Below are 27,952 nucleotides of genomic sequence, written 5' to 3' on the forward strand. Positions count from 1 at the left end.
GAGCCAAGCTCACATTGCTGCCACTAGAAAATCCGAACAAGATTGCAAATAGTATAAGGACAGCTTTGCTAGAGCCTGCCAGGAGCCACAGACACGCATTGCAGAGAAGACACATGAATATGGTAATGATTAACGTATTAAATCTCCCTATGCGGTCGGCACAATAGCCCGGGATCCATCGACCAAGGATTGCACCGGCGTTGACCAACGAGAGAAGCATAAATGCGAACTGGGAAGACATTCCGTGAGCGAGGGCATAAGAAGTTAGATAGGTAACCGGTGCGAACAACCCCCATTCCATGAAAAAAATGCCTATGCTAGCGAGCATGAGATCTGCCTTCAGGAACATTGAAAGGTCAGGGATGATGGCTCCGATATTTTTCTTTGGATAGAAGCGTGGCCGAATCAGAATCCATGCAAGACCGAAGACGACAAGGTCAAGTAGCGCAATAACACGGGTTGCCCATGCAAATCCGACACGAGAGACTAGGGATTCAAAGAGAAGTGGAAACACAACGCCCCCGAATGAGGATCCCGAGGAAGCGATTCCAGTCGCCAGGGCCCTTCTTCTGTGAAAATAATGGGCAACGATAGAAATAGAAGGGCTGAAGATGAGAGACAGACTAACTCCACCGAGAATCCCGAAAACAACCATGAAATGCCAGTAGACAGTGCAGAATCCCAGTAATACCAAAAAGAGAACAGTGCCAGTACCCCCACAGATTATCAGGGCTCGCGGGCCTCTAGCATCAAATATTGGTCCGACTTGAATGCCGCAGAAAAATGTGAAAAACGAATAAAGCCCGAATATCCACCCAACGGCTCCCGATGAATGGGATTGTAGTTGATGCTTTTCAAGATAGGCCTGAAATATACCCAGGCTGTTCATGAGGCCCATGGATCCAAAACAGGCCATCCAGCTTCCGAATACAACACTCCAAGCCCTCAAACCTCCTTCCGGGTAGTATATGTTACTATCTGAGGCATGGACTTCGGCGAAATTGGACTCCTTTGCCGTCATGGTTTGGTAGTGCAATAACCCTGAATTTTGCGATGAGAGACATGACAGAAAAATTTCTGCAGTTCTCTCAGGCGAGTTTTTCCTGGTTCTTTAAGTCACGTTGCTACTGCTCGAGTAAAACGGGAGCACGCACTGTCGGACGGCCCGACATGGCTCGGCAACACGCGTTTTAATTGGCTAACCGAGACTTGGTTCTTCATAGTAAGTTGATTTGAACAAAACCTCCAATCTTGGAGTGGCAATCGGGATTCTGGACTTATCCAACATGTCCGACCTAAATAGACTTGCAATTTCAAGGAACTTCACTTAGACCACTGGGTACTAATCCACATTTCCTAGGGCAAAATCAAAAACTATCTGAAGGAATAGTGTACAATCTCAATTTCTCCGAGACAGTTCGCACCATGCCTCGAATCTTCGTAGCCGAGGGGAACTTCTTCTCAAACGTTTCCAACAGCTCAATGGCCAGCTCAAGGTTGGCTAGAACTTTGGAACAATCCGGTATAGGCGATAACCTATCCAGCTGAGTAGTGGTGGTATACATAAGTGAAAGGACGGAATTAAAGACAGAGACAAGGTTGAGCCAGTTATAAGCAAATCGGCGCTGTCGATGAAGATTAATTGCTTGCTGAATAGCCATTCCGGAAGCCTCGGCGAGGGTTTTCAATTTGGCAGGGTCCAACGTCGGAAAAATAGGCGAGGGACGGTAAAGCATGATAACGTGGATATAGTAATTAAAGTCGAACCAGCTGGAACATAAATGAGGCACTGTCGACCGTAGGTCCGGCAATGGAAAAGGCATGCTGCGTCTCCACTCAACCAGCCGTTTGTGCAGTGATTGAATAATCTCTTCATTTTGCTGCGGTGTTTTATGTTGGTTTTTCCTTGAGGAGTGAACTTGGCTTCCAATGTCGCTTGCTATTTTGCGAAGAGCAAGAATGTGTAGGGGCACAGCCATCGCGGAGGGTTCTAATGAACCTGAAGGCATCATATCGTTCGGATTGGTGTTCTCATCATCGACATCCGCGAAAGGCTGTGGTATATGAGCTGCTTTGTACCTGTATAGGAGTAGTTTAGGTCTTACCTGGACGCTGATATCATCGTCTTGTATGGCGAATGGGCGACCCAAAGCCAAAGAAACTACCCTGCACGTACATTGATAGTTAGCATTGCCAGAAAATACTTGGTTATTTTCACGTACCTATCCATCATATAAAGTGAGAAAAAAAGACGCTTCTGATGCTCCGCTACAGCCACTGGTAGAGACTGGTACACCTCAGCGCTGTGCAACCCCATGCCTGTTGCCATGCGAGCCGCAACCCCCACCAAGAACCAGGTATCTGGCTACGATTAGGATGGATCTCCAAGAGTTATGTGATGACTCACTGGGACCAATTTTGTTAAAGAATGAGTACGAGACCTGTAACGTCAAAACCTCCAGCCCAGCCTGACGACGGTTAGAGCCTTGAAATTCAAGTGAAAAGCAGCAACTCACCAAGTCTCCACATCCCATTGCTGCTTCGAAATAGGTCATGGCTTTGTTGAAAAATTGCACAGATTCGGACTCGTCCATCAATGACACCGAGTAATAGCTGGTTGACCCTATCGCTAGGACGATCCATATCCGAAACTGCCAGAGGGGTGACTGGGCTCGGGGATCCAATGGATCAGCATACACTCTCCATAGCACAGATGTGAATTCCCTTTGCTTTATGATTGGATAGAGAGTATGCGAGTGGGCGAAGTAAAACTCGAGAATATCATTGACATGCGACGCGTCCAACGTTGCGAGATTTATAGAATCGTCATAGGTTTCAATAGACGGGTTGCCGATCAAAGCATTCAGCGGGAGAGGCGAAGTCAATGAAAATCCCATATCACCAAATATAGGGTCTAGTTCTGGGGAACGACCACAGTCGGGCACCGAACTCTGTTGCTGGTTATTACTGATCCCATCTTCAAACACGAAAACCTCTTGGTCTGGCGACAGTTGAAGGAGAACAGCCTGCGTAAGTTTGGCCAGGTTGATTCCTGAGGAAGGGCCTAGATATCGCTCCGCAGCTGCCTCCAAAGACAAGATTCGAAGTTCCTCGACTAGACTGTCTCTTCTCGGGACAGATGTACCGCCATTCGGGGAAGAACCCGGAATAGCGTTCAGGACTTCCACTGGATCTGAAACATGCGGTTGTTGGGTGGCGTAAATAGATTGGTTCTCTGAATCCCAGGAACAGCCCTCCAGTGTAATATCCACATCATTCCATAGGCATGAGGAATTTGCTGGTTCATCTGACGATGCGAGAAGCGAGGAGAGCTGCCGCTCTAGTTCTTTAACGCGGAGCTCTAGTCCACGTACGTATCTATTAGCGTGTCAGAAGTTTTGATCAACAACGAAAGCAGCTGATAGATTTCATACGCGATCGGATAGGCCGCCACCTGAGCTTCGTCGTCCAGGAAGCTACACGACACCTTGGCGCGTTGACATGCCTCACACTGGGGTAGCGTTTTGTCGCACCGCTTTTTCCTGCGATGACATCGCTTGCACGAGTTCTCTGCTCTTGCAGATGCCATCTTCATGGTCGGGTAGTATGTCAAAAGGCAGGCTCACTCTCTTCAGATGTGAGCGGAGTCGATCTAATACTGCGGGGTTGGCAGTGTACCAGCCTCGTTATCGCTAGGCTTATCACGACAAAGATCCCAGATAAGCCCTGGAGATTGTTCTCCTTGCCGAGATAGTTCTCTCTTTGATACTATTACGTACGACTTTGGATCGGACATGATACTGACTTCATTGATCTTGCCCGGTGCCAATCTGGTCCACCATGTATATTCTGACAATCGGAGAAAATGGGCAAAATGCGCGGGGAAGGCCGGCACGGTCCTCTCTCCCCATCAAATTACTCACAGATTATCAGAAAAGTTGGGGTCAGCATCTACGTTCGGGTATGCCGCCACCAGTGAATTCAATATCGGGCCTACCGCAGCGCATTGTCCAGTATGTGATACATTTAAGATATCATAAAAAGAAGAACCCACCACCACTGTTGCATTATTCCAGTCAAAATTCGATTATTGTGGTCAATCTACTGTGATTAGCTTGAAAACCTTGTCATGCCTTCCAACTCAAAGTCGTTCCTCTTGGACCCTGAGCGGCCATCCGGTGCCACTCGATACGCCCATGCACGCGTGGTGCCGCCGTCCACAAACCATACGATATATATTTCTGGAATTGCTGCTGTGAAACCCGACGGAACATATGAAGGCGTCACTCAAAATGCAGATGGTACCTTTAGGGCAGATGTTCGAGAACAAACGGCCGCTGTTCTACAGCGAATCGAAACAATCATCAAGGGAGCATCTAATGGAAAGGCGGATCTGTACAATATTGTGGACGCGACGGTTTATGTCCTGGACATGAAGGAGCACTATGCCGGTATGAATGAGGAATGGAACAAAATCTGGCCAGACCGTGCCAGTGCCCCGACACGCGCGACGGTTGGGGTTCGAGAGCTGCCTGATCCACGGTTTTTGGTGGAGATCAAAGCAACAGCCCTTTTTGAAGTGTGATTTCTTGTTGAGATGTCCGAATAGCCATCGTATAGCAAAATATTTGTTCGGGGGAAGCTGGATTGCGGGGAGTGGGGGGGTCTGCGATGTCGGACTCCCCGCGCAAAATTCTAATTCCCTTGTTTTTAAATTTTGTTCTCTTTAATTCCTTCCCATAACACTAAGATTTGCACTTAACTTTTTCCATCAGGGTACTTCGAAAATGCAATCCTATCAACTGGGACCTTTCTCGTTTCAAGATGGGACAATCCTGCCCGACGTCGTTCTTGCCTATCGCGAGTTCAACCCCAATGGCAAGAAGACCGCTTTGGTTCCAACATGCTTTCGAGGCAGAATTGACACCACCTGGTCCTTCAGAGAGGGAGCATTGAAAGACTATCGAGTCATCGTGGTGGCATTACTTGGCAACGGCGAATCATCCAGTCCATCAAACACACCCAATTTCCCTCCACTCCTTGATTACCAAGATTGTGTGCGAGCTCAACAGAGACTCGTTACAGAGCACTTGAATATCTCTACTTTGGATGTGATAGTGGGGTTTTCAATGGGTGGGCAATGTGCCTATCACTGGTCGGCAATGTACCCGGAGATGGTTCGCAATGCAGTTATCATTTGCTCTTCGGCCAAGACTAGCTTGCACAACTATCAGTTCCTCGAAGGCCCCAAGGCTGCGCTACTCAACTCTATAGATTATGACGACGGCAAATTTCGATCACAAAACAAGACACCCATTCGCGGGCTGCATGCGTTCGGACGAGCATATTCCGCGTGGTTGGCGAGCGCCGAATGGTTTGAAGAGCGCATGTTCGAGAAATTAGGCTCCAAGACATTGGATGAGTGGGCGGACAATGGTGTAAAAGGGTACGAGGACTGGCATGCAGACGATCTGCTTGTCATGCTAGGAATGTGGCAGCGAGGCGATATTAGCAATATCCACGGCGAAATTACTACTCTGCGTGAAGCCCTCGAGCGTTTGACAACACGCATCCTCCTCATGCCTTGTCAGACAGACCAATATTTTAGATAGGAGGCGAATGAAAAGGAGGTCTCCTTTTTGCCAAACGCCGAGTTGGCCGTGATTCCATCAATTTGGGGCCATCTTGCAGGAGGCGGTATCAACCCGGAGGACAACAAGTGGATGGATGACAAGATCACAAGTTTTCTGGATCGACCTTAAGCTAGTGGTATTCCTGGTGTGGCATTCTAGCTTGTAGTTTTATTAGAAAAAAAAATTACTTATACCCTTTCCGTATATGGAGTCTTGTAGCACATGAAGCATTCGTTTGCAAGATCTCGACTGTCGAGCATCACAGTGACTGGCCGAATGAAAGTTTCTTCTAAAAACTTTTGATAGAATTTGCCTCTCTCATTTGTCAGACATACAGCGAAGGACCTAACTATCGCGTGATAGGTCGATGACGTCTGGTTTATCGCTTGTCGGACTGTCCGACAAAGCCCCTCAGTCGCCGGTAGTCAGTGCTCCTGGTTCCTAGTCGGGCAGGTAAAGCTCACTATGTGTGTTATATTTGGTCCTTAGCTTCAATCGACATCGGGAATTCTTATTCGGAGCCCTGATAGTGTCCGACGTGGCCGTTCTGAACGACGCATCCCGCCTTGGATTACTACTTAAGCCCCTTACCCAACCATTCCCGGCAGGTGTACATATTTCGTTCACAGCCAGATAAAAAAATCCCAACTCCCAAGAATTAGCAAAAATGTTTGATCAAATAAAAGTCGACGAAACATGGACAGAGTTGTTGGGTGTCGTGCCGAAAGGCTACTACTCCCTCGCGATAGTAGCGCTGGTTGGGTATCTGATCTATGCTGTGAGTGCAGGTACCAATCATTCCAATTTAATACGGACCTAACATGCCAGATAAAGTTTACATTCGCGACCGATATACCGCACATCAAGGGACTGCCCGAAATCCCAGGTGCCATGCCCATCTTCGGCCATCTTCTCAAACTTGGCGACGACCACGCCAGCGTGTGCGAGGGCTGGTGGCGAAAGTATGGACACTCAGTCTTTCAGATAAAACTTGGCAATACTCGAGCTGTGGTATTCAATTCTTTTGAAGACTGTCGCAAAGTACTGCTCGGTCACCAAAATGCGATCATCGATAGGCCGAAGCTATACACCTTCCACGGAGTTATCAGCAGCACTCAAGGCTTTACAATTGGTTCATCACCCTGGGATGATTCGTGCAAAAAGAAGCGCAAAGCAGCGGGTACAGCGTTGGGGCGCCCTGCCCTTCGAAACTACCATCCCATGTTCGACTTGGAGAGTTATTGTATTATCCGAGATATCTTCCGAGACAGCAAGGATGGAAAAGTTATGCTCAATGTCCGGCCTTACATTCAACGATTTGCTCTCAATACTACACTAACACTCTGCTACGGTATTCGCATGGATGAAGTCTACGACGACCTTCTCCGCGAGATTCTGCATGTCGGATCGGCCATTTCTCTGCTGCGCAGTGCATCCGAGAATCTGCAAGATTATGTTCCTCTTCTTCGTTATCTACCAAACAATGAGAAAAATGCTCGGTCAAAAGAATTGCGAGAACGCCGGGACGCATACTTGAACCTCCTACTTGACAAAGTGCGGGAAATGATCAAAAAAGGCACGGATAAGCCATGTATCTCCGCCGCCATTCTCAAAGACGAGGAGACAAAGCTTTCCGGAGTGGAGGTGTCGTCTATTTGCCTTTCGCTGGTTTCCGGTGGGTTTGAGACTATCCCTGGCACCTTGACCTCGGCGATTGGGTCTCTTTCAACACCTGAAGGTCAGATCTGGCAGGACCGCGCCTATAAGGACATTATGAGATACTACTCAGATGCTCGCGAAGCGTGGTTGGGCTGCATTCATGAAGAAAAGGTGCCATACGTGAACGCAATTATTAAAGAGGCTGGTCGATACTATACTGTCAGCGCCATGAGTTTGCCTCGGAAAACCGTAACGGAAGTAAACTGGAATGGTACCATTATTCCTCCGAAGACGATGATTCTCATCAACGCGCAGGCAGGCAACCACGGTATGTATTTCGTCTTCCGGACACTGCTTGTAGAATCTGCGGAACTCATACTAATGCTAGTGTTGCGAACAGATATTGACCACTTTGGACCCGATGGAGGAAAATTCAATCCTGAACGGTGGCTTTCTTCGATCAACCCTCCAGTTGAAGCAGAAGCAAAGGGCCTTCCACATCTGAGTTTCGGTGCTGGATCTCGTGCCTGCTCCGGCCAGTTTATTGCCTCAAGGCTCTTATATGCTGCCATTGTCCGCCTAATCTGCTCCTATAAAATTGTTGCTAGTAAGGAGCAGCCGCCGAATACGGATTACGTGGATTACAACCAATTCAAGACAGCTTTGGTCGCCATTCCGAGGGATTTTGAGGTAAAGCTTATTCCGAGGGATAGTGGGATGACCTGCGAGTGCTTGGATACTGCTGAGCTTCGGACCAAGGAGCACTATAAGGAATAGAAAGTCAACTTATTTGCTCTCATAGTTTGCCTATATTTCTCCGTCGTGTTTCGTGTCTTTCAATCTAGTTCATTAAAGCTGCCAATTCTCTTTAATATGATCTAGTTTTTATTATTGGCTTATTAAAACATCCCCATTTCTTTCAGAGACCCGATAGAGAATGTGAGTCGCATCAAGCGATACTGTCGGAGCGGCCGACACGGCCGCCGATATGTACAAGGACAACCAGTACGACCCCACTTTACCTTTTCAACATCATAAATACTGTGACCTCGATTCTCGAAATTACTTAAATGCGGCTAATAATACATTTCAGAGACAGAATCAGAACATGTCATCTCTGAGTGCACTGAATTTGTTCAACGTCAAGGGTCGTGTCGCACTAGTGACTGGCGGGAGCAGTGGATTAGGGCTGATGATTTGCAACGTTAGTTGGCGTAAATCATGCAGTTGCGAGCAACGTTAAAGATTCCGTTCATTCTAGGGGCTCGTTACCAATGGGGCAAAAGTCTACCTTGTGGCATTGCCAACTGACCCAATGGACGAGACCGTGAAGCACCTTAATCTTTCGGGACAGGAGACTGGAGGGAGCGCGGAAGGGTATTCGATATAAACCCTGTATTATCTTTTAAACTAACATTTAAAATAATCCAGGATTGCCTGTGATTTGTCCTCCAAAGATGCAATTGGCGAACTAGCCCAGATGATATCCCTCCGCGAACGAAAGTTGGATATACTCATCTCCAATGCTGGAATCCGCCGAGATCCACCTGTGCAATGCAACGTTCTAACTGCACCACTTACGGAACTACAAAATTCGATGTGGTCAATTCATCAGTCAGACTGGGAGAATACATTTCGAGTCAATACAACTGCCCACTACTATCTCAGCGTCGCATTCCTTCCTCTCCTGGCAGCAGCCGCAGAGCAGCCCTCGGAGAACGGAAATCGTGGTCGCGATGAAGGTAGAGGGGTGGTTATCATTACCAGCTCTTGTGCAAGTATGCACAATGCGACGAATGTGGATTTGACCAGCTACGCGACCAGCAAGGCTGCAACCGATCATCTTGTGAAGTTGCTGGCGGCCAAATATCACCGGATTTATGTACGAGTCGTGGGAATCAATCCCGGATGTAAGTTTGATCTCTGCCCATTTTATTCAGTCGTAAATTATTAATATATACATGTCTGGAATTGAAGTTGTACCAAGCAACATGAATCCCGTCGGCGCGGAAGACAATATTTTCAGCTCACTCTTTGATAAAGTGCCAGCGAAACGTGCAGGAAACTCTGAGGACATAGCTGGAATAATTCTATATCTCGCTAGCAAAGCAGGGGTAAGGTAACTTCAAGCCAATATATCCATTTCTGAACTAACATGAAGCAGGCTTACGTGGATGGTGTGTCTCTATGTGTCGACGGTGGACGTGTACTTCTGGCCAACGGTCAAGAATAAATGGCTAGTCTCGTGGTGGATTACATGGCTATAGCTAAATGTATGGTATATTCTTGTATGACATTTAGGCAGTAGTTATAATAGAGTAGGGTGAATTTGAGCACGACCATACCTATGTAATTTCAGTGTCACTATTGATACATTGATACCCGAGTCAAATTTCAAAAAAAATATAAATAAAAAATAAATAAAAAATAATCCTACGCGTCTGCAGATGTATCAAATGTGTGGCACACAGAGCTAGGTGGAAGAACTCCGAGCTCCGAGGCAGAGATACGGAGATCTGGGGATTGGATGAGGTTTACACCTGCTACCACTGCAGACTCGCACTCGCCATTCTTCAGGGCCGAGTAGGCTTGATGTAACGCATAAATTGAAGCAGAACAAGCAGTGTCGATAGCACAGCTGGGGCCCTTGAGGTCGAAAGCGTGGCTCACCCGATTTGCAAGATGGTTATTCCTATCCATGTTCCTGAGTAGCGAGTCACCCATTCAACGTCTTTGCTCTGTAGTGCAGCGAAGTCCTGCAAAAAAGTAGCAACTTTAAGATGTCAGATATGTTCTTGCAAGATAGCTTTGAGAAAAGTCGACAAAAGTCGGGAACAGGATAATCACGTACCGTAGCATCCAATTTGAGCACCGGAAACTTTACTTAGAGGATGACCTCCACTTTCAAAACATTCAAAGACAACCTCGAGTAGATTTCGCTGTTGCGAATCCATATCGGCAGCTTCTCGGTTGTTGATTCCAAAGAATTGATTGTCGAATTGGCGTATGTCATCTTGCAGGAAGTATCCCCCTGGTCCCACAGAAGTGGCAGGCTCATCTTTGCCACCTGTATAGGCATCATTGTTGAAGCGTGAGGATGGGACTACGCCAGCTGCACATCGTTCTTGGGCCAAGAAATCCCACAGCTGGGACGACTGGCTATGTCTCCAGGTAGCCGACATCCTAAAACATTGAAATTTCCTTGTATGGCTAGTGATGTAGACTCATAGGCTCACCAGTATACCAAAATCGGGGTTTCAGGTTGTCATGGCCCAGGAAGCTGCTTACCAATGCCGATGATTGCAATTGCCGGATGGTCATGGTCTTTCGAAGGTTGGGCTCGCTGCGATGACCCAGAAGACCCGTTTGGCTGGTTCTCGATATTCGGAAGCTGCATCTTGTTATATTCAAAGGTTTCAGGAGGATCAATTGATAAATGAAGCTGAGCGAAAAATCTCAAGCATCGGGAGCTACCTTAAGTACCTGCATTCTACATGCACATGTTAAGAATACCGCTACGTATGCACATGTATTGACATTACTATCAATATACGTCCCCGCGCGGGGGGAGGGGGTTGTTGGTTATTGGTTGTTGGTTGTTCACTTACGGACAAACAGTAGAGGTACGGCATTGATGACTTGTTGAAGTTATGGAGGAGGAAAGATCTACGGAGGACGCGCTACGCCTATGAGAGGGCAGGCGAGCAAACGAACCGATCATAGACCGGCAGGCCCCACCAAGCACACCATGTACTTCATCAGGTACCGGAGCATGTACTGAAGAGGGGAGCGCTCGTAGGCTACCACCCTAATGATATGACGGACGGAACTGCTAAATCTAGTGGTGAAATTAAATCCTGCCCAGGTAGAATACCATGTAACCATGAGTGAGGATCGACGAAAAAGAGGATCGTCATCCATGCAGGAGTCAATACGCCACGATATCTTACTGTAACGCACCAGGGAAAGAATCCCTGTAATAATTGGTAAAGACTAACTGTAATGTAAAATGTGATCTAACATGACTCTTTGTTTTCCCCATCAACTGTTCAGTGCTGACTTCACGCTCGCACATTACCTGAATTCTCCATTGCCAGTCAAACCCTCTCGCTTCTCGTTATCAACACTGCACGCCCGAAGCAGCTGCTACAATTATGGCTGAAGTACACGGTTCTTGTGATCCTGCCTTCGACTCGGTGCGTGGCCTTCTGCAACAGAAGCTTGCCGATGGACATGAAGTAGGCGCTTCCCTTTGTGTCAATATCGACGGAAGAAATGTTCTGGACCTCTGGGGTGGTTATGAAGATGCAAGCAAGACCAAACCTTGGGGTAGAGACACGATTACTGGAGTTTGGTCATGTACCAAGATTATCACCAGCCTGGCGGCTCATATCCTCGTCAACCGTGGCCTATTAGATGTGAACGAGAAAGTGGCGACCTATTGGCCTGAATTTGCAGCGAATGGTAAAGAGGATATGAAGGTCTTACATATTCTTAGCCATTCCTCTGGACTCCCTGCCTTTGATGGACCGATTACTGCCGAGGAAATGCAAGATGTGGAGAAATCAGCTCAGAGGCTTGCAGGGCAAGCTTCTTGGTTTGTCCCAGGCTCGCAGACCGCATACCAATATACCAACTTCGGTCTTATGATAGGCGAGCTTGTGCGACGTATCACGGGAAAATCCCTGACCCAGTTCGTCAGCGAAGAGATCTCGAAGCCTTTAGGGGCTGACTTCCAGCTTGGTGTGCCTGAGGAGGACTGGCCCCGAACTGCTGAGATGATTCCATTCTCACCGGAGGTTATGGCTACTGCTTTTAATGCTGTTGAACCTACTAGTCTCGTGGCTCGGGCCTTTGCAGGGTCCTTGATGGATCCTACGATTCCTAATAAACCTGTCTTTAGGAAGTCCGAGAATGGAGCCATGGGTGGATTCTCAAATGCACGTGCCCTGGCACGTATAGGATCTATCGTCTCACTGGATGGTTCTGTCGATGGAAAGCAATATCTTACTCCCCAAATCCTCGATGAAATGATGAAGGAGCAAATTAGATGGGATGATCCATGTCTCCTTGGCAATATGCGCTTCGCCCTCGGGCTCGGGCTGCCTTCTAGCAATGGAATAAGGCCTACTATCCCAGAAGAGGACAGCGACTCGGATACCATTTGTTTCTGGGGGGGGCTGGGGAGGATCTATGGTAATCATGTATCGCGGCCGACGGATGACCATAGGGTATGTCATGAACAAAATCCTAGACACCCGACCCTTCGGAAATGTGAACGTCGACGAGTACGTTCCCGAGATCTACAAGGGTTTCGAGAGGTATACTAAGGCTTCGATGTGATAAAGGGACTTGAATCAACAAATTTGAATATTTCTATAAAACACTGAAAAACTAGAACTGCCACCACGAAAGTAGACTAAACAACCTCTATGGCACTCATGACGTGAGCTACATTTAGAGAGAATATGAAATGTACATTTGTACGCAAGGACCTCGGAAAAAAACCTTGGACAATTTGGGGACCAAATATACGCCGATTACATAGTGCCCCGTAGTACCATGAAATACAATATCAAGGATAACAGTAACTGGTAGGAGCGGACCGACGTTTGAAGCTGGGATAGCACTTTTTCCACCCGCCATGTCAACCATCTCACTACAGCACCTCCAAACATCGTAATTTTCCGTATTTTGTGACACTCACGATGACGACAAAACAAAGAGATCTTGATCAAGGCCCCATGAACGTAACAGACAGTAATCCAGCGGTAGCAGCAACGACCCATCTCGATGGAGAGAGGTAACCACCTGCTCCGCTATTCTTAGGAGGATTATATCCAAAGTAATCTGGGTCGTAACCCACCGTGAGGTTCCACGATGGGGCGGGACGGCTAGGTATCATAACGTCCGAATGCCATGAGTCGACCTTTCCACTAAACGTAATCTTCACCTTGCCATTGCGCTGGAGACTATAACCGGGTGCGATCATCCAGGCAGCCGGTGAATTCCATGTAGCAGTGAGCCCACTCTTGTCGAATTCAAACCCGAAACTCGGCCAGTCGGAACTATTGTATCCTGGATGAGATAGATCTTTAAAATCAATAGTAAACTTCTCGCTTCCAGTTCTATTGCATGCGGGCAAATGGAATGGCCCCATAGACAACGTATAACTAGAGCTCAAGTTGCCTATGATATTATAATGTCCATTATCCGCATTTTCTATCGTGAGTGGGAACATTTGGGTCTCGAGTGTATCGTACGTACTATGGACACAAGGACTATTAGGTATACTTGTCTCCATTCAAATATTTAGGATAATACTCACTGAACGGAACTCTCTTCCCATTTCATTTCCTTCCCACCTTCGCCCACGGCGTCGTTGTCGGTGAGTATGTCATAATCATCCAAGAGAGCCTGCCCTTCGGGTAATGCGGAGATCTCGTGCCAGAAGGTCCAGATTGAATTAATAGGGTTTGTAGAACTACTACTACTCACGGCAGGCACCACAGCAAAAATCGCTGGGAATTCAATGGTGATCGTTTCATTGTCAAAATTGTTGCAGGTCGTCGGACCCAAACCAGGACCTTCGTGCTTAAGCGTGTGCGAAACATCGAACTCGACTTTTGCGGTGCCATTATAATACCTACCCTATTAGGCGTTGGCTATTATGCGATTTGGAGAAGACACTCACGATCCTGTCCATTGATATATATCTGATGAGCTGCCTCTTAGTGGCGTGTTCGTCGCATTGTCTGGGCGAAAGAAAGGGGCGATGTTTTCGCTCCCCGCAGTGCGAGCGGTGATGCCACACATGACCGCAGAAACAAGCCGATTGCGATGCATGATTTTAAATATTTTAGGGGATTATTCGTCCCAGGTTTATCTCAAGGAGAGAAAAGAGTAGAAACGGGTTCAGGATCCTTTATAAGCAGATACAGTCCGCCATATGTCTGAAGAAGGCCAGCCCCAATTTTTTTGGGGCAATATACTCAGTAATACGTAATAAAGGGGCCGAAAATGCAGCGCTTTACCTTTCTGGTTTACAACTGGCAGATCTTCTGGTCAGCTAATTGGTGGGGTGGGGTTGGGGGGTGGGGGGGCTGACAACCCACGTCAGGCAACGACCGTTGCTGAGGGAAGTCATGTGACTAAGATACATATTCTCACAGCGGAACGGAACAGAAAGTGTGATTGTTGGGATGACAACATGTAGGCTAGGCACATTTTTGGGTCTAAAAAGCGAATTTCTAAGGTGAAACGCTCTAGGACCTTAGATGTTGTACTGGCCCTTAATAAGGTCGGGCTGTATCTGTCTCGGCGCTGTAGTGACTATACCACTATAATCATGGCAAGTAAATTAGAGGAGACCTAAGGTATTTAAACAGGGCTTAGATGCTTCTAATTCTCATCAATTACGATAATCAATTCATACAGAACACTTGTTTGAGCAAACTCGCTGTCATCATGGCTATTTTCCTTCTCTTAACTTGGGCAATGCTAGGTTCGCCTTCATACGTATTCTTCGTGAGACATGGAAGCTCATCTACCTCATAACAGCCATTTCTGTTAAGGGGGTACCTGGAAAGGGCGCTTATAGTAGCCCCGCTACACCTTCCTCATCATCATCCCAACTCGCATCGCCTACCCCTTCACCTGTACGCCCTCCTCACCCGCCCTGGGAAGGTGTATGCGAATACCAGAAAGAAAGGACACCTGAGAAATGGAAGGAGTACCAAATGGATAATTATGTGGATATGCTGTGAGTTATATGCTAAAAGTATTACCCTTTATTCCAGATGTCCATTTCGTTTACCTTCTTAATAAGGTCCGATATACCCTTTATGTCGTCATTGCATTGTTACAATGGAACTTACATAGATGGAATGGTAAATATGGTAAACGAGATATCAATAGGAAACCCCTGGCTATCACAATTTACGTGCGATATGTTCGTTTTACTGCCTCTATTCACATCTAGCACTCTGATTCCTAATTGAGAATTAGGACTATTTGCAATTTTGACTGGTCGAATATGGATGGCAACTTCGGTCAGTGTAAGCAGGGCCTTAATCCAGCCTACCTATGGATTATCAAAGCTGTCGTCAATCTCCAAACATACTTACACCAGGTGAACCAAACATTTACCGACGTTTGTGTGGTTTCTGCCGAGGAATCGCAAAATATGGTCAGGCTTTTTACAGACGATACACACCCTATTGTGAGAATGCCCCGAATCATCCTTTTGGATTTCTACAAAACTAATGAACTTGTGCCGCAAAGAATCATCAAGCATCTTCTGAAGAAGCTGCATTCATTATCTTATCCGCTATATTCGGTGCCTTGGCTTCGCTGTTTGGCCTTCTACCAAAAGCAGTAAGAGCAAGCAGCGCAGCCATGTCGGGAACCTTCGGTGGTGGCATGAGCCTTGGTACAGGAATTTTTGTTGCTGACGCAGATACGACGGATATAAGGTTAGACTTTTCTTTCAAGAATCTTCGGGAAACCAACTTACAAATTATAGTGCTCTTACCGCATTTAACGAGTCGGCTGAGATTGGTGATCGCATCTCCCAATATCAAATGCATTTTTCAAGTGCAATTGAACACTTTGGCAATAGAGTTCTCAACACACCTGTCAACTGCAGCTCTATTGGGGATCCAGCTTCAGGGTGGTATAACTATTACCCGGACCAACCAAACACCCCGCCGCAGCTTATTAAGGGTGGCCATTTTGCAGCCTCTCCTTCATCGGCCGACCTTGACCACTTTAGCTCTATAGCAAGATCAGCTATAAATAGTGGAATCCTATCTTGGCTGTGGGTTCAAAAGCAGGTATTCATCGTAAGAGTGTCCGAAGAGATTGATGGTGTCCACCCCTGCGATCTAGATGTTTCAGATGATACACAGGGTCTTTCTGCCCGAGCCTGTTCCGGTTCCGGATCAACAGCATTTTTCTTCATTCAAAACACCCCGAGCTATACTTATGATGATGATTACGATTCGGCACCTCCGTACAAGCCTGTATATGGCTTTGACAACCTAACACACTTCGGTCTGGATGCCATGGATTTTGCAACGTCTGCATACAATAGTCAGATCGAGTGCAATTGCTGGGAACCTATTCGAGACATTACGCAGACTCTTCAATTCATACAGTCAGACTTGAAGCCTGTAAACAATTACATGGTGAATGTCCCGGTATGTGATCTTGACTATTTGAAAAGCGCAGGCGCATGGCCCGGACCCGTGGGAAGCTTTGCGGGTCACCCTTCCACCACTCAGGTGAGTTTCAATCCCCTGAAATTTATCCCGCAGTCAATAACATTCAGAAGGAATCATTCAGATGGATTATCAATCAAGCGTGTTGGGCAATGGAAGTTAATGGTACAAAGTTCCCCTACCCCCGCGTGGCGCAACAGACGACTCTGCCAGGTAGTGCTCCTCCCTATCCACAAAATGTTCCTTGAATAGTTCGGTGGACTTTTTGCACATACTGTCAGTATAATGGCTCCTAGGTAATTTATCCAGCTGGCGCATTCTGACGATGGCTCACCGGGTTTTCGCCTAATTTGGAAACCGTGCTCCGATGTGATCGGATTTCATCTGCATGTAGAGAGTTTTCCGCTTCTCTACTATAAATATGGACATGATAGCTAGACCTGAATACCATCGTTTTCAACTATTGTCACAGAACACTATCTAATAAATTTACTAGTGGATATGCAAATTCCAGACTCCCACACATCACACAAACCGGCGGCTTCCGACGGCGGCCAGAGAACAAGTCAAATATTGTATTTTTCCGGTAATGTCTACGTTTGTTCTGTGTAATTCCACGCGGAATTTTGATGCTCTTAACATAATGATTTTGGCGGCTTCTTGTCGAAGCCGCCACTTAAGTTGATAAAAAACACTTGGATTCAACCCAACGGAATCCCATCAGATAGTTCCCCTATTCTCAGGAAATAAGTGCTCCAGACCAGGGAGCTGTCAAGTGTAGGAGGAGAATATGAGGGAGACGGTGCCCTCGGACATATGGATCACTAGCTATAGTGAATCTCGGTTGGAAGGCAAACAGTTTGTTTCCATGCATAACCAATGTCATCGCCCAAAGCGGTGATTGTGAATTACGCTGCAAGACTGACCACATTGTGAAATGAACACACCCGAAAATTAAGTTACTGTAATAGAGCCAAAATGTCTGGCTGCCCAGATCTCCGCAGTTATGCCACGCCTCCTTACCAACCAGGAAGTGGCCAATTCCCCTAAATCTAGGCGTCAGGTAGGTAAAGGGGTATTAATTATAAAATCGTCTATATCTAGAGAGGACCTTATAAATTTCCACAGTCAGGCCCAGGCAATTGTTTATCGCTGTGTATTCTCAATATATTGCTGCATGCTGAGAAAGAAATCTGCGAAAGCCTTCGCAGCATCCTCCCCAAATAGCATCTTCCCGTTCTGGACGGCTTCTTCTGAGAACCTCGTTGCGCGAGCCACCATCTCCACCTCGAAATCCTTCATCGCTGGAGAGAGCGCCTTTTGAAACGAGCTGCCATCTCGCCCGGAAACCTCATAAGCTTTAATAATTGCATGAGAGAGCAACAACGAGTCCCACATGGCCACATTGACTCCCTCGCCAGCCCACGGACACATCAAATGCGCTGCATCACCAATGACCGTCACGCTGGGATTGTGCTCCCATGAAGTCCCAAGGGGGAGCATATAGAGCGGCCGAATCTCAACCGGGGTACCTGGATTGTCCGCAGCCTCCTCGTCGCATGCGACAGTCACCAGCTCCTTGAGGATTGGTCCCCATTGGCCAAGCAGTGCGTCGTCCTTCAAGAGTCGGTCCTTGGCAAATGTAGCCGGTTGGTCCGCCATTCCTGATGAGATATGAAATTGCTCGTCTTCATGTGTGAGGAAGACATAGATGCGAGCCGAGTCTTGCGATCCGCGTTGAGACATGACGCCATGTCGATTACCAAGCGCGGTGAAGCTGCCATCACCGACGAACTCTGCCAAGTGTGCGTACTTAGATGTGATATGCCGGATTGTCACACCCAAGCTCTGTGTGTTCGCGTATTGTGGCTTCACATCTGTCAACATTCTGCGAACTTGAGACCAGGCACCATCTGCACCAATAACCAGGTGGAAAGCATGCTTGCCGTTGGTACCGAAGTCGAGCACGGTCTGCCTAGTTTCGCTTTGTGGAGAAGCTGAGAGGAGCTTGTGGCCCCATTGAATCGAATCAGCCGGCAAATGCGACGCCAGGAGATTTGTGAGGTTGTGGCGGGAGATCTCTGGGCGATGGCTCATCTCCCCTTTGTCCTCGTACAGGATGTTGCCCTCCTTGTCCGAAACCTTGTTTGCCTCGGAGCATTCACCAGTAAAGTTGAGAAACTGCTCGTATAACCCACACTCACGGACAGCAGCTAGACCGGATTCTTCATGCAGATCGAGCACCCCGGAAGGCTTGGCTATCTCTTCGTCGGTAGGTTTCTGGCGGAGCTCAAATATTGTGCACGGGATACCTCGCTTGTGGAGCAGAAGACCAATTGTCAATCCAGCAGGGCCACCTCCAACAACGGCGATTTTTGGCTGAGAAGTCGACATGATTGAAGTTGATTTGAAGTAATCGAATGAGAAGAATCGTTTTCAACTCGGAAATCAAGTAATCGATTGAGCAATTTCTACTCGACATAGGAAACCCGCTGGCCTACTTATATAGCATGCCGAAATGACTCTACCTGAAATATAGTCCAAAGATTGCGCCAGTCGGGCTGTAGGAATGTCCGAGATGGTCACATGACTTGTCTCGCTCGGGGACTACCAGCGCCCGAACCACATCTTGTTCTCAACGGCAGCAATGTCAAAGGCATCACCAAACCCCGAGCAGGGCACGCTTGACACGCCCTCGGGTCCATCATCGCAGTCGCAAAGAGTACTTGCATGCGTGCTCTGCCAGCAGCGCAAGGTGAAGTGTGATCGCAAGTTCCCGTGTGCAAATTGCATCAGATTTCGGGTGCAATGTGTACCTGCAACGTTGGCTCCGCGTCAGCGAAAACGCAGATTCCCTGAACGAGAATTATTGAAGCGTATCCGCATGTACGAAGTCTTGCTACGACAAAATAATGTCCAGTTTGAGCCTCTTCACCCGAACGAGTCGAAGGCGGAGGCCCACTTTGGTCCAAACGAGGAGCAAGCAGAATCCGCAAGGACGGATCAGTCGTCTTCGTCGACATCCGGAAAGCACGAAGAAGTAAACGAGATCAAGTACGAGGATGGATCTTTCGAACCTTCATATCAAAATATATAATTAACAATTATACCAGGGACTTTTGGCGATTAATGACCGAACAAGCTGTATGATGGTGTCTCAACCGGCTATAAATCTATATAATACTAAGAATTGAGACAGCATCCAGACGCAGAAGATGAGGACGATGGCTCATCTAGCGACGTGAATGAGGTTGGAGTCAAGAAGGTGTGGGATCAGCTCTTTACAGACGATAACCTTCTTCTTGGCTCGCGCAAGACACTTGCCGAGCTGTCAACTCTGCACCCGGATCCTGTACAGATATTTCGGCTCTGGCAGATTTATCTCAACAATGTCGACCCATTACTCAAGGTCACGCACACTCCAAGCCTACAGCCGCGGCTCATCGAAGCTGCGAGTAACATGACAAACATAAGCCCAACCCTGGAGCCGCTCATGTTCAGCATATATTCCATGGCTGTTACGAGCCTCGCAACGGACGAATGCCAGACCACCTTTGGTTCAACAAAGGAAGACCTTTTGACAAAGTACCAGTTTGGTTGCCAGCAAGCGCTCATGAACTGTGGATATTTGCGAACTGGCGATCGCGAATGTCTAACGGCATTCTACCTCTTCTTGGTCCGTTAACAAACGATTTGAGAGTATATTAACTAACACGTATAAAAGATCTCCATCGGACCCGGCACAGATCCTCGTTCTTTATCGTCTCTTCTTGGCGTCGCAATGCGTATTGCGCAGCGGATAGGAATCCACAGCGAGTCGGCCTCTGCCAAATGCAGCGTCCTCGAAGCGGAAATGCGCCGCAGACTCTGGTGGTCGCTCAAGATTTTCGATAGTCGAATCGGTGAACTAGCTGACCACAAGACTATTGTCCTGGACCCTGCCTGGGACTGCAAAATTCCTCGCAACGTGAATGACTCTGACATGCGAGCAGGGATGAAAGAGCCGCCGCCAGTTCAAGGCGTCTCGAGCGAGGCACTTTTTGCCGTTGTGCGCGGTGAGCTTGGCGAGTTCGTCCGCCACTCCAAAGCCTACCTTGGTTTTACCAACCCGTCTTTGAAATATTTCTTATCGGAAACTGCTCCTGAAGACGGTGAGATGGCCACTCTGCAGAAGATGGTCGAGGAAAAATATCTCAGGCTCTGCAACCCGGAGAACCCACTGCACTTCATGACCATCTGGTCGACTCGGCTTTTTATTGCTAAATACTCCCTTATCGAACACTATTGGAAGTACTCCGGCTCGTACGGAGACCGAACAGCAGCGCAGCGCGACAGAGCTATTGGTTATGCACTCGCCATGCTTGAAAGTGATACTAAGATACTAGCATCACCTCTCACCAAGGGATTCCTGTGGATAGTTCATTTTTACTTCCCATTGCCAGCATACATTCATATTCTCCAGGATCTTAGACGGCGACCATCATCCAAGCTTGCTGACAAGGCCTGGGAAGCCATGAGCGATAACTATGACGTTCGCGTCATTACTCACGAAAAGGCCGAGAGCCCGATTTACGATATATTTGTCAAACTGGTCCTTCCGGCATGGGAAGCTCGCGAGGCAACACTCAATGCAACCCCGATACCGCCCCGAATTGTATCGTATGTCCGAGAGGTCGTGGCGCAAAAGGAGCAGAGTACACAGGCCGGGGGCATTGAACATATGAATATTGGCCTCGACGATTTGAACATACCTACGCCAATGCCGATGTCCATGCCGATGGGGTTGGGCAATTATGGGTTGCTGTATGGTGCAGGAGGGCAAGATAGCTCTACAGGAACAAGCTTTGATCCCGGACCGTTTAATCAGTTTGACTGGGCAGCAATGGACTGGGACTTGGCTGGGCGTCCTGCGTGGTGAGCTTGTCACCTTGCACAAAGCATGTATTATAATTATAATCATCTCTACTGAATGAAATATAATAATCTCGTCTCATCTCAATCAATCAACAATCACCATCATCATCAGCATCCAATGGTGTATAGTTCGGAATATCACGTGACCCGGACTATTCGTTGCGCCGGTCGGACCCGGGCAAACCCAACGCTTCACTTCTCCTGCTCCTCCTCGTCAACCCCCCATCTCGCATTCCCTCCACATCACCTGCCACCATGTCTCTCCTCGGAAAGAAGTTCCCTGGCGCTCTCGGTAAGCACCCCTTGCGACAATTTCAGCGATCCTGAGCACGACACTGACTCGCGAACAGCCAAGCCGATGACTCCTTTCTTCGTTGCCGGTATGCACGCTCCGCACTCCCATTCCGCCCGATGACTTGGATTTCCCCGAGAAATCGATTTGGATATGTCTTGCTAGATACAAGAGCATGCTCGTGGAAAACCTGTTCTGACGAATTCTCCCATTCAGGTCTCGTCGTTCTGTACGGCATCAACTCCGCCGCGGGTGCCATGGCGAACTGTGAGTGCATCCCGCAACCCCATCTACATTTTGTCGGTCCATTGCGTGGAATCCATACCCATTGGATTGGTTTTGTTGCGAAATCGATGGCATGACTCGAACAATTGAGATGAGATCATCGGGCTAACTCCCTTTCTTTCCCCAACAGCCGCCGAGTTCAAGAACGACCCCCGCAACCCCAACGCTAAGCCCGGCAAGCCTGCTTCTCACTAGATTTTTTCTCGTGGGTGTGTATATGTCGTCTAGAATGGCGGGAGCGTGGGTACGAAACCGAATCGAGCCCATGGCGATATGTGCGGGGCCTCGGGCCTTGATGGCTGGTTCGCCTTTTTTCCTTTGTCTTTGTGTGTCTATCTTGTCGGGCAGTTTGCCCTCTGTCCAAGCATATAGAGTATACCGTGGAGGGTGACTTGGATCAATAGCACAAGCTGTACCACTACTCGACTGTTTCTTGCTGTGTTGCTGGGGGTGTTCGTAGTCGGTGGTTTTGGCTGTTATGGGAGATTCGTCTCTGACAAGAACTACAGGAAGACAGGTGTCTACCCATTGAGCTGTCTTGATGTAGTTTCTGGGTTGTTCATCTTGATTTGATGCCTTCCCTAACGCCGGTTGTCTTGATTCCGGCACCACATAAAATGTCACCAAGGACACCAGGTATTTTGGAAGACATCATCGAGCAGTTCCCATTTTCTTAGGCATATCTACATTGCTTCTATCTCCGTACTGTTGATGGGTAAATGTTGTGGTCCATCAAAGTGTGCAATTCGCATTGTGCGCTAAACCCAACGAGGCAACCCGATTTCTCCGCCCACCCGTCATCTCTTCCATCTGCATCTTCATCTTCACACTCCTTCTCAACACCACCGCCACCATGTCCAAAATGGCATCCCTCTTCCGGCCCGCGAAACTCGACCTGGGCGGGTTCAAGAACATCCGCGTGATTCGAGACCACAACAAGCGCGTCGCCATCGAGCAGACCGAACCCGAACGGTATGAATTGAATTGAGCCAACGCCCCAAATAAGCAGAAATGATTCTGACCATATCTCTCTGGGAACAGACAAGCCCTCCGCTACATCATCCGCAACACCTCCCTCCCCGCCCGTGCGCGCGCCCAGGCCCAGCTCCAGCTGTCGCAGATGCACCCCTACACCCGTCCGACGCAGGTGAAGAACCGGTGTGTCGATTCGGGGACCGCAAGGAGTGTCTTCCGGACTTTCCGGATCAACCGAGTAAGTACTGGTTTTCTGGCCAAGGTGGAATTGTGTGCTGATGCTTCGATGTCAACAGTTCCAATTCCGCATGCAAGCACTGGCGGGCGAATTGCCTGGGGTCAAGAAGGCGAGCTGGTAGTTATTGGACAAGGAATATTGTGCAAGTATTGGGTCTGCGAGCGGCGTTTCTGCATCAGCATTGTTTTCTGGCCCACGAGTGAGGCGTGTATATTAACCAAAATCTATCGAAACGATTTCTTATTTCTCGATCTCATCTTGATTCTTTGTCTTTGCTGCCTGTCAGTCTGCTTGCCTGCCTACCTTTGTTCTCTCTCTCTGTTTACTTTCTCTCTTGCGCTGCTTCTGTTTCCCTCTTTCCTTCTGCCCACTTCCTCCACCACACCATCCATTTCTTATCAACAGCAGTCCAACCATGTTCGTCTATCGACTTTGCGATCTTCCTGCAGACCCTGTCTTCCCTGCCGATCTGGAGAAACTGGGGTAAGATTGTTGAATGCACGTTGTGAAGTCTCCCACTCATCCCCCCATGCAGATACTTCGTCACTGAGAACGACCAGATCCGAATGATCTCCAACCCAGAGGAAAACTTCCTGTACAAGATCAACCGCAATGAGCGCTGGAATGAGCTCCAAAAAGAAGCAATGAACGGTATGCCAAAACAGCTTACCATGCATGCACAAGCAGAATTCAACTCACTCTGAATACCAGAATGCATCCGCCGCATTGTCCTAGACCGTCTGCACAAACTCGGCCTGGAGACCTGGCGCCTGCCTCTCTCTGCGAGTCCTCAGGAAGCGCACGTCCCCATCCTGGTCTCGAACAACCTGCCCACTGCATCTCGTATCGTCGTCATTTTCGGCGAGCCGAGCCAGGACCTGGGTATCTGGGCATATCGTACCGTCGGCGTCGACTCGATCCACGCCGGTTCCGCCGTTGGGCTTGCGCGTGCTGCACTTAACAAAGATACTGCTCTCGTCCTGGCTAACACGGGCCAGTTGATCTGGCACTGCAGCTCCGGCCGAGCCGTCACGCAGCCGACCTGGCTGTCACTACCCCGGTCTTCGGCTTGTGCGGGTCAGCCGACTATGAGCTACCGCAACAAGATTCCCGGCAACACCGACTGGCCCGAACATGTAAGCTACGTCTTCGACAACGTGCTGGCTCCGCGTGTCTGGTGCAACGGGACGGCGCCACGCATTGACGTGATTGGCGTGTCGGAGGGCGGACTGGCTGCGTTCCAGTACTTGAAAGCGAACTGTACGTTGCATACGGCTAATCTATAAAAGCAAAACTGACGATTGTGAACAGGGGTGAAATGGCGTACACCCATCTCCGCCATGAGTCTCACCGAACCACTGCATAGCTCCTACGACCTGGAAGAAGACGACCTGACTAACCCAACCTCGTTTGCGGCGTTTGTGTCCTCGCGCTGCCGCGGCTACGTGTTGTCTGACAAGCCTGTCGGAGACCGGGTTGCGGGCTATCGTGAACACGGTTGCAACTGCTATTCGTCGGGCGAGGCTCTGAACGTCGAGTGCATCATGCCCGTGGCCTGGCGGCATATGCTGGACTGGCTCGATCTGACCCATGCGAATCGAAACTATGCGGAGCAGGTGATGATCCTGGCGAGTGATATTAATGATGCTACACGCGAGAGGCTGGAGGAGTTGGATGCGCTGGAAGAAGAGGTCGACCATGTCCTCGAGGCGGAGGTCCTGTTGGAGGAGAGGAATGTTGAGCTGGGGGCCCCGGTGCTGGGCCTGGATGAGATGGAGGCGCTGGATCTGGATGCGTAGGCATCTGGGGGATCTAAGATAGACGAACGGTATTTTCTCCCACGTGGTTGTGTTGACATTTCGATGATGTTTTGTCCCAAGCCCTAACTAAGAAGAACGGATTTGATCGCTGAATGTGATTCCATTTTGTCTCGCATCGTCCATTTTTCATCTTCGACTGCTCCGTTGAAGTCGCATTAAGCGGCAGTTAAGCAATCTGCGGCCGGTGCTGATCGGGTCCCATGCGCATGGCGCAATCAAGAAACAAGAAACCGGACAAGCCTTCGGTAGGCAAGTCAAGTCAAGTTAAAACCGGACCCGATCCCTGTGTTTCTGCCAAACTCCCTTCCCCTTTTTCTTCATCCTCCTTCCAAGCGTCCATCTCGCACAATCCGCGCTTACTCGATACGAGAAAAGCCCCCTCTTTCGGAGGCCGCCGACTGCGCGTGACGAGAAGAGGGGGCTTTTCTTTTCTTTTGGGCTAACTCACTATGGGCAGCCCGGAAGAGAGTTCCGGACGCAGCGAACAGGAGTTTCGATCGAGTAAGGGAAATGAAAAGAAAAAAGTGGCAATTTCGATCGAGTAAGGGCCCCTAATCAAAAAATGCGTTCGGAAGTGTCGGCCACTGATAAGCGATTAGGACTTGTCCGCTGCACCGCCGGAGGTGGCCGACGGCTATGGATTATTACTCGATCAGAGTGTCTTTTTGTCGGTGTCAACCACGGTTCACTCGGATTATTCTGCCTATCGGTATCGGACGACAAGATAATGTCTGTCCTGACGGGGTTCTAGGATATGACTTGAGCGACACAGCAAGACCATCCTACCACTTCAACGCGCTGCACCCTCCGATTCGGGCACAGGTGAGGGCATTCGCTGGAGACCGGAAGGATCGTCTTGGGCAGCCCGGCAAACTCTGACTGGCTCTGGACCTGGCCACCCATCGAGTGATCGCAGCAACATCGGAGCTGGTCCTCTCGGCGAGTGGGTCATGTTTTGCCTTGTGAACAACCGAGAAGAAGAAAATTCCCCAAGCCCACTCGGCTGTGGCTTTTTATTTATATCCCCCCCCAGACCCGGTCCTTATCTGCCCTTTTTCTCTTCATCCAGATAACTGATTATCTTTATCTTTGTCTTATCTCTCCCTTTTCCCTCCTTATCTACACCTTGAAAAGAGATATAGGATTAGGCCTGCCACCCCCGCAAGCCACTCTCCCCAAGCTATCATGGCGACTGCTAACATGCCCTCGATTGCCGTGGTGGCTTCTTCACGAGCCGTCATCTCCGGCCGTTTGACATCCGCTACCATCGTGATCTCCCGCGCCACGGGCAAGATCACCGCCGTCTTCGACTCCATCATCCCGGCGTCGGAGTTCCCCTCCGGCACCCCGTACACCGACTACTCACCCCATGTCCTGCTCCCGGGTCTGGTGGACGCCCATGTCCACTTGAACGAGCCTGGTCGCACGGAATGGGAGGGTTTCTACACCGGCACCCAGGCCGCTGCCTTTGGCGGCGTCACTACTGTGATTGACATGCCCCTCAATGCCATCCCACCCACCACCACGGTGGCTGCGCTGAAAGAAAAAGTCCAGGCTGCCCAGAACAAGTGCTGGGTTGATGTCGGCTTCTACGGCGGCATCATCCCCGGCAATGCCGGTGACCTCAAGGCCCTCGTCCAGGAGGGAGTGCGCGGTTTCAAGAGTTTCCTGATTGATAGCGGTGTAGGTATTCTCACTTCTTGTGTTTAGACTCAAATACTAACTATATTCTCAGGTGGAGGAGTTCCCCGCTGTGACCGCAGCGGATATCGAAAAGGCCATGGCGGAACTGGCAGACGAGCCCACGACGCTCATGTTCCACGCCGAGATGGTGCCTCCCACAACAGCCGGCGTCAGCGTCGTGGACCACAAGTCCGAGCCACCAGCGGGACCCGTCGGCCCGCTGGAAGCCTACTCCACCTTCCTGGCCTCGCGGCCATCCTCCTTTGAGACGTGCGCCATCGAACAGATCCTCTCGCTGGCCCATCTCGCCCCAAACCTGCCGCTGCACATCGTCCACCTCTCGGCCATGGAAGCCATCCCCATCCTCCGGGAAGCGCGAGCCCACGGCGTCAAAGTCACCGCCGAGACCTGCTTCCACTACCTCTCGCTAGCCGCCGAGGAAGTCCGCGACGGCGACACCCGGCACAAGTGCTGCCCGCCCATCCGGTCCAAGCTGAACCAAGACGGTCTCTGGACCGAGCTGGAGAAGCACGCCGGCGACGGGGTCATCCAAACGGTCGTATCCGACCACTCGCCCTGCACGCCAGACCTCAAACTCCTTCCCGCCCACGTACCGGGCGGCCAACACTGCAACGGCACCACAACCTCCGTCTCCGCCGGAGAAAACGGTAACTTCTTCTCGGCCTGGGGCGGCATCTCCTCCGTGGGCCTGGGCCTGCCCATCCTCTGGAGCGAGGTCAGCCGGCGCAAGAATCTGACCTCCGCTCCCGACGACGAGAACACCAGGAACGCCCTGCAGGACATCGTGAAGCTCTGCTGTGCCAACACCGCCGCCCAGGTCGGTCTGCAGACCCACAAGGGCGATCTGAGAGTCGGCTTCGACGCTGATATCTGCGTCTTTGACGATGCCGCCGAGTGGGTCGTTGAGCCTAGCACGATGCTCTTCCGCAACAAGTGCTCGCCTTACCAGGGCCGTACGCTGCGCGGCATGGTTCGCGAGACCTGGCTGCGTGGGGAGCCCGTCTACAGTCGTGATCAGGGCTTTGCGAGCAAGACTCCGGCTGGCAAGCTGCTTCTTGAGAAACGGGTTTGAAAGAATGCTTTCCTCTCTTTCTCTTATGTTTTCTTACTCCTCCTCCTCCTCCTGTGTGGGACAGTTGACCACCTCCGGCAGTGGCTCCTACGTGCCCATCGCATCTTTCTTCTCTTACCCTCACGATACACACCAACAA

The 27,952-nt window shown here is 49.4% G+C and overlaps 12 protein-coding genes across 12 annotated transcripts; 8 read left to right on the forward strand and 4 right to left on the reverse strand.

The window, feature by feature from the left end:
• Positions 1 to 1,367: 1,367 nt before the first annotated feature.
• On the reverse strand, positions 1,368 to 3,595 carry N7474_009749 (uncharacterized protein; the record flags this gene model as incomplete). Its single annotated transcript, XM_057201159.1, has 6 exons — positions 1,368 to 2,054; positions 2,106 to 2,166; positions 2,223 to 2,361; positions 2,408 to 2,468; positions 2,517 to 3,378; positions 3,435 to 3,595. 6 exons carry the CDS (start codon positions 3,593 to 3,595, stop codon positions 1,368 to 1,370), a joined length of 1,971 nt encoding a protein of 656 aa, XP_057049146.1.
• Positions 3,596 to 4,129: 534 nt separating this feature from the next.
• On the forward strand, positions 4,130 to 4,585 carry N7474_009750 (RidA family protein; the record flags this gene model as incomplete). Its single annotated transcript, XM_057201160.1, has 1 exon — positions 4,130 to 4,585. The coding sequence occupies one exon, from the start codon at positions 4,130 to 4,132 to the stop codon at positions 4,583 to 4,585; it is 456 nt and encodes a 151-aa protein (XP_057049147.1).
• Positions 4,586 to 4,787: 202 nt separating this feature from the next.
• On the forward strand, positions 4,788 to 5,612 carry N7474_009751 (uncharacterized protein; the record flags this gene model as incomplete). The annotated part of the gene is made up of 1 exon (XM_057201161.1): positions 4,788 to 5,612. One exon carries the CDS (start codon positions 4,788 to 4,790, stop codon positions 5,610 to 5,612), a length of 825 nt encoding a protein of 274 aa, XP_057049148.1.
• Positions 5,613 to 6,300: 688 nt separating this feature from the next.
• On the forward strand, positions 6,301 to 8,069 carry N7474_009752 (cytochrome P450; the record flags this gene model as incomplete). Its single annotated transcript, XM_057201162.1, has 3 exons — positions 6,301 to 6,411; positions 6,462 to 7,620; positions 7,693 to 8,069. 3 exons carry the CDS (start codon positions 6,301 to 6,303, stop codon positions 8,067 to 8,069), a joined length of 1,647 nt encoding a protein of 548 aa, XP_057049149.1.
• A 1,889-nt stretch (positions 8,070 to 9,958) lies between these two features.
• N7474_009753 (polyketide synthase) lies at positions 9,959 to 10,689 on the reverse strand (the record flags this gene model as incomplete). Its single annotated transcript, XM_057201163.1, has 3 exons — positions 9,959 to 10,065; positions 10,144 to 10,359; positions 10,581 to 10,689. The coding sequence occupies 3 exons, from the start codon at positions 10,687 to 10,689 to the stop codon at positions 9,959 to 9,961; spliced, it is 432 nt and encodes a 143-aa protein (XP_057049150.1).
• A 757-nt stretch (positions 10,690 to 11,446) lies between these two features.
• On the forward strand, positions 11,447 to 12,622 carry N7474_009754 (serine hydrolase domain-containing protein; the record flags this gene model as incomplete). The annotated part of the gene is made up of 1 exon (XM_057201164.1): positions 11,447 to 12,622. One exon carries the CDS (start codon positions 11,447 to 11,449, stop codon positions 12,620 to 12,622), a length of 1,176 nt encoding a protein of 391 aa, XP_057049151.1.
• A 404-nt stretch (positions 12,623 to 13,026) lies between these two features.
• On the reverse strand, positions 13,027 to 14,138 carry N7474_009755 (uncharacterized protein; the record flags this gene model as incomplete). The annotated part of the gene is made up of 3 exons (XM_057201165.1): positions 13,027 to 13,420; positions 13,621 to 13,938; positions 13,987 to 14,138. 3 exons carry the CDS (start codon positions 14,136 to 14,138, stop codon positions 13,027 to 13,029), a joined length of 864 nt encoding a protein of 287 aa, XP_057049152.1.
• Positions 14,139 to 17,659: 3,521 nt separating this feature from the next.
• On the reverse strand, positions 17,660 to 18,907 carry N7474_009756 (FAD-dependent oxidoreductase; the record flags this gene model as incomplete). The annotated part of the gene is made up of 1 exon (XM_057201166.1): positions 17,660 to 18,907. One exon carries the CDS (start codon positions 18,905 to 18,907, stop codon positions 17,660 to 17,662), a length of 1,248 nt encoding a protein of 415 aa, XP_057049153.1.
• Positions 18,908 to 19,160: 253 nt separating this feature from the next.
• On the forward strand, positions 19,161 to 21,431 carry N7474_009757 (uncharacterized protein; the record flags this gene model as incomplete). The annotated part of the gene is made up of 3 exons (XM_057201167.1): positions 19,161 to 19,567; positions 19,709 to 20,189; positions 20,238 to 21,431. 3 exons carry the CDS (start codon positions 19,161 to 19,163, stop codon positions 21,429 to 21,431), a joined length of 2,082 nt encoding a protein of 693 aa, XP_057049154.1.
• A 1,426-nt stretch (positions 21,432 to 22,857) lies between these two features.
• N7474_009758 (mitochondrial 37S ribosomal protein uS14m) lies at positions 22,858 to 23,338 on the forward strand (the record flags this gene model as incomplete). Its single annotated transcript, XM_057201168.1, has 3 exons — positions 22,858 to 22,976; positions 23,046 to 23,217; positions 23,276 to 23,338. The coding sequence occupies 3 exons, from the start codon at positions 22,858 to 22,860 to the stop codon at positions 23,336 to 23,338; spliced, it is 354 nt and encodes a 117-aa protein (XP_057049155.1).
• Positions 23,339 to 23,632: 294 nt separating this feature from the next.
• Positions 23,633 to 25,016, forward strand: N7474_009759 (uncharacterized protein; the record flags this gene model as incomplete). The annotated part of the gene is made up of 4 exons (XM_057201169.1): positions 23,633 to 23,700; positions 23,753 to 23,868; positions 23,929 to 24,477; positions 24,529 to 25,016. The coding sequence occupies 4 exons, from the start codon at positions 23,633 to 23,635 to the stop codon at positions 25,014 to 25,016; spliced, it is 1,221 nt and encodes a 406-aa protein (XP_057049156.1).
• A 1,206-nt stretch (positions 25,017 to 26,222) lies between these two features.
• N7474_009760 (allantoinase alX) lies at positions 26,223 to 27,813 on the forward strand (the record flags this gene model as incomplete). Its single annotated transcript, XM_057201170.1, has 2 exons — positions 26,223 to 26,720; positions 26,773 to 27,813. 2 exons carry the CDS (start codon positions 26,223 to 26,225, stop codon positions 27,811 to 27,813), a joined length of 1,539 nt encoding a protein of 512 aa, XP_057049157.1.
• Positions 27,814 to 27,952: the final 139 nt, after the last annotated feature.

This window comes from Penicillium riverlandense (genome assembly GCF_028828495.1).
Source record: "Penicillium riverlandense strain IBT 135883 chromosome Unknown utg000008l_segment0_segment0, whole genome shotgun sequence".
NCBI classification, from domain to species: domain Eukaryota; kingdom Fungi; phylum Ascomycota; class Eurotiomycetes; order Eurotiales; family Aspergillaceae; genus Penicillium; species Penicillium riverlandense.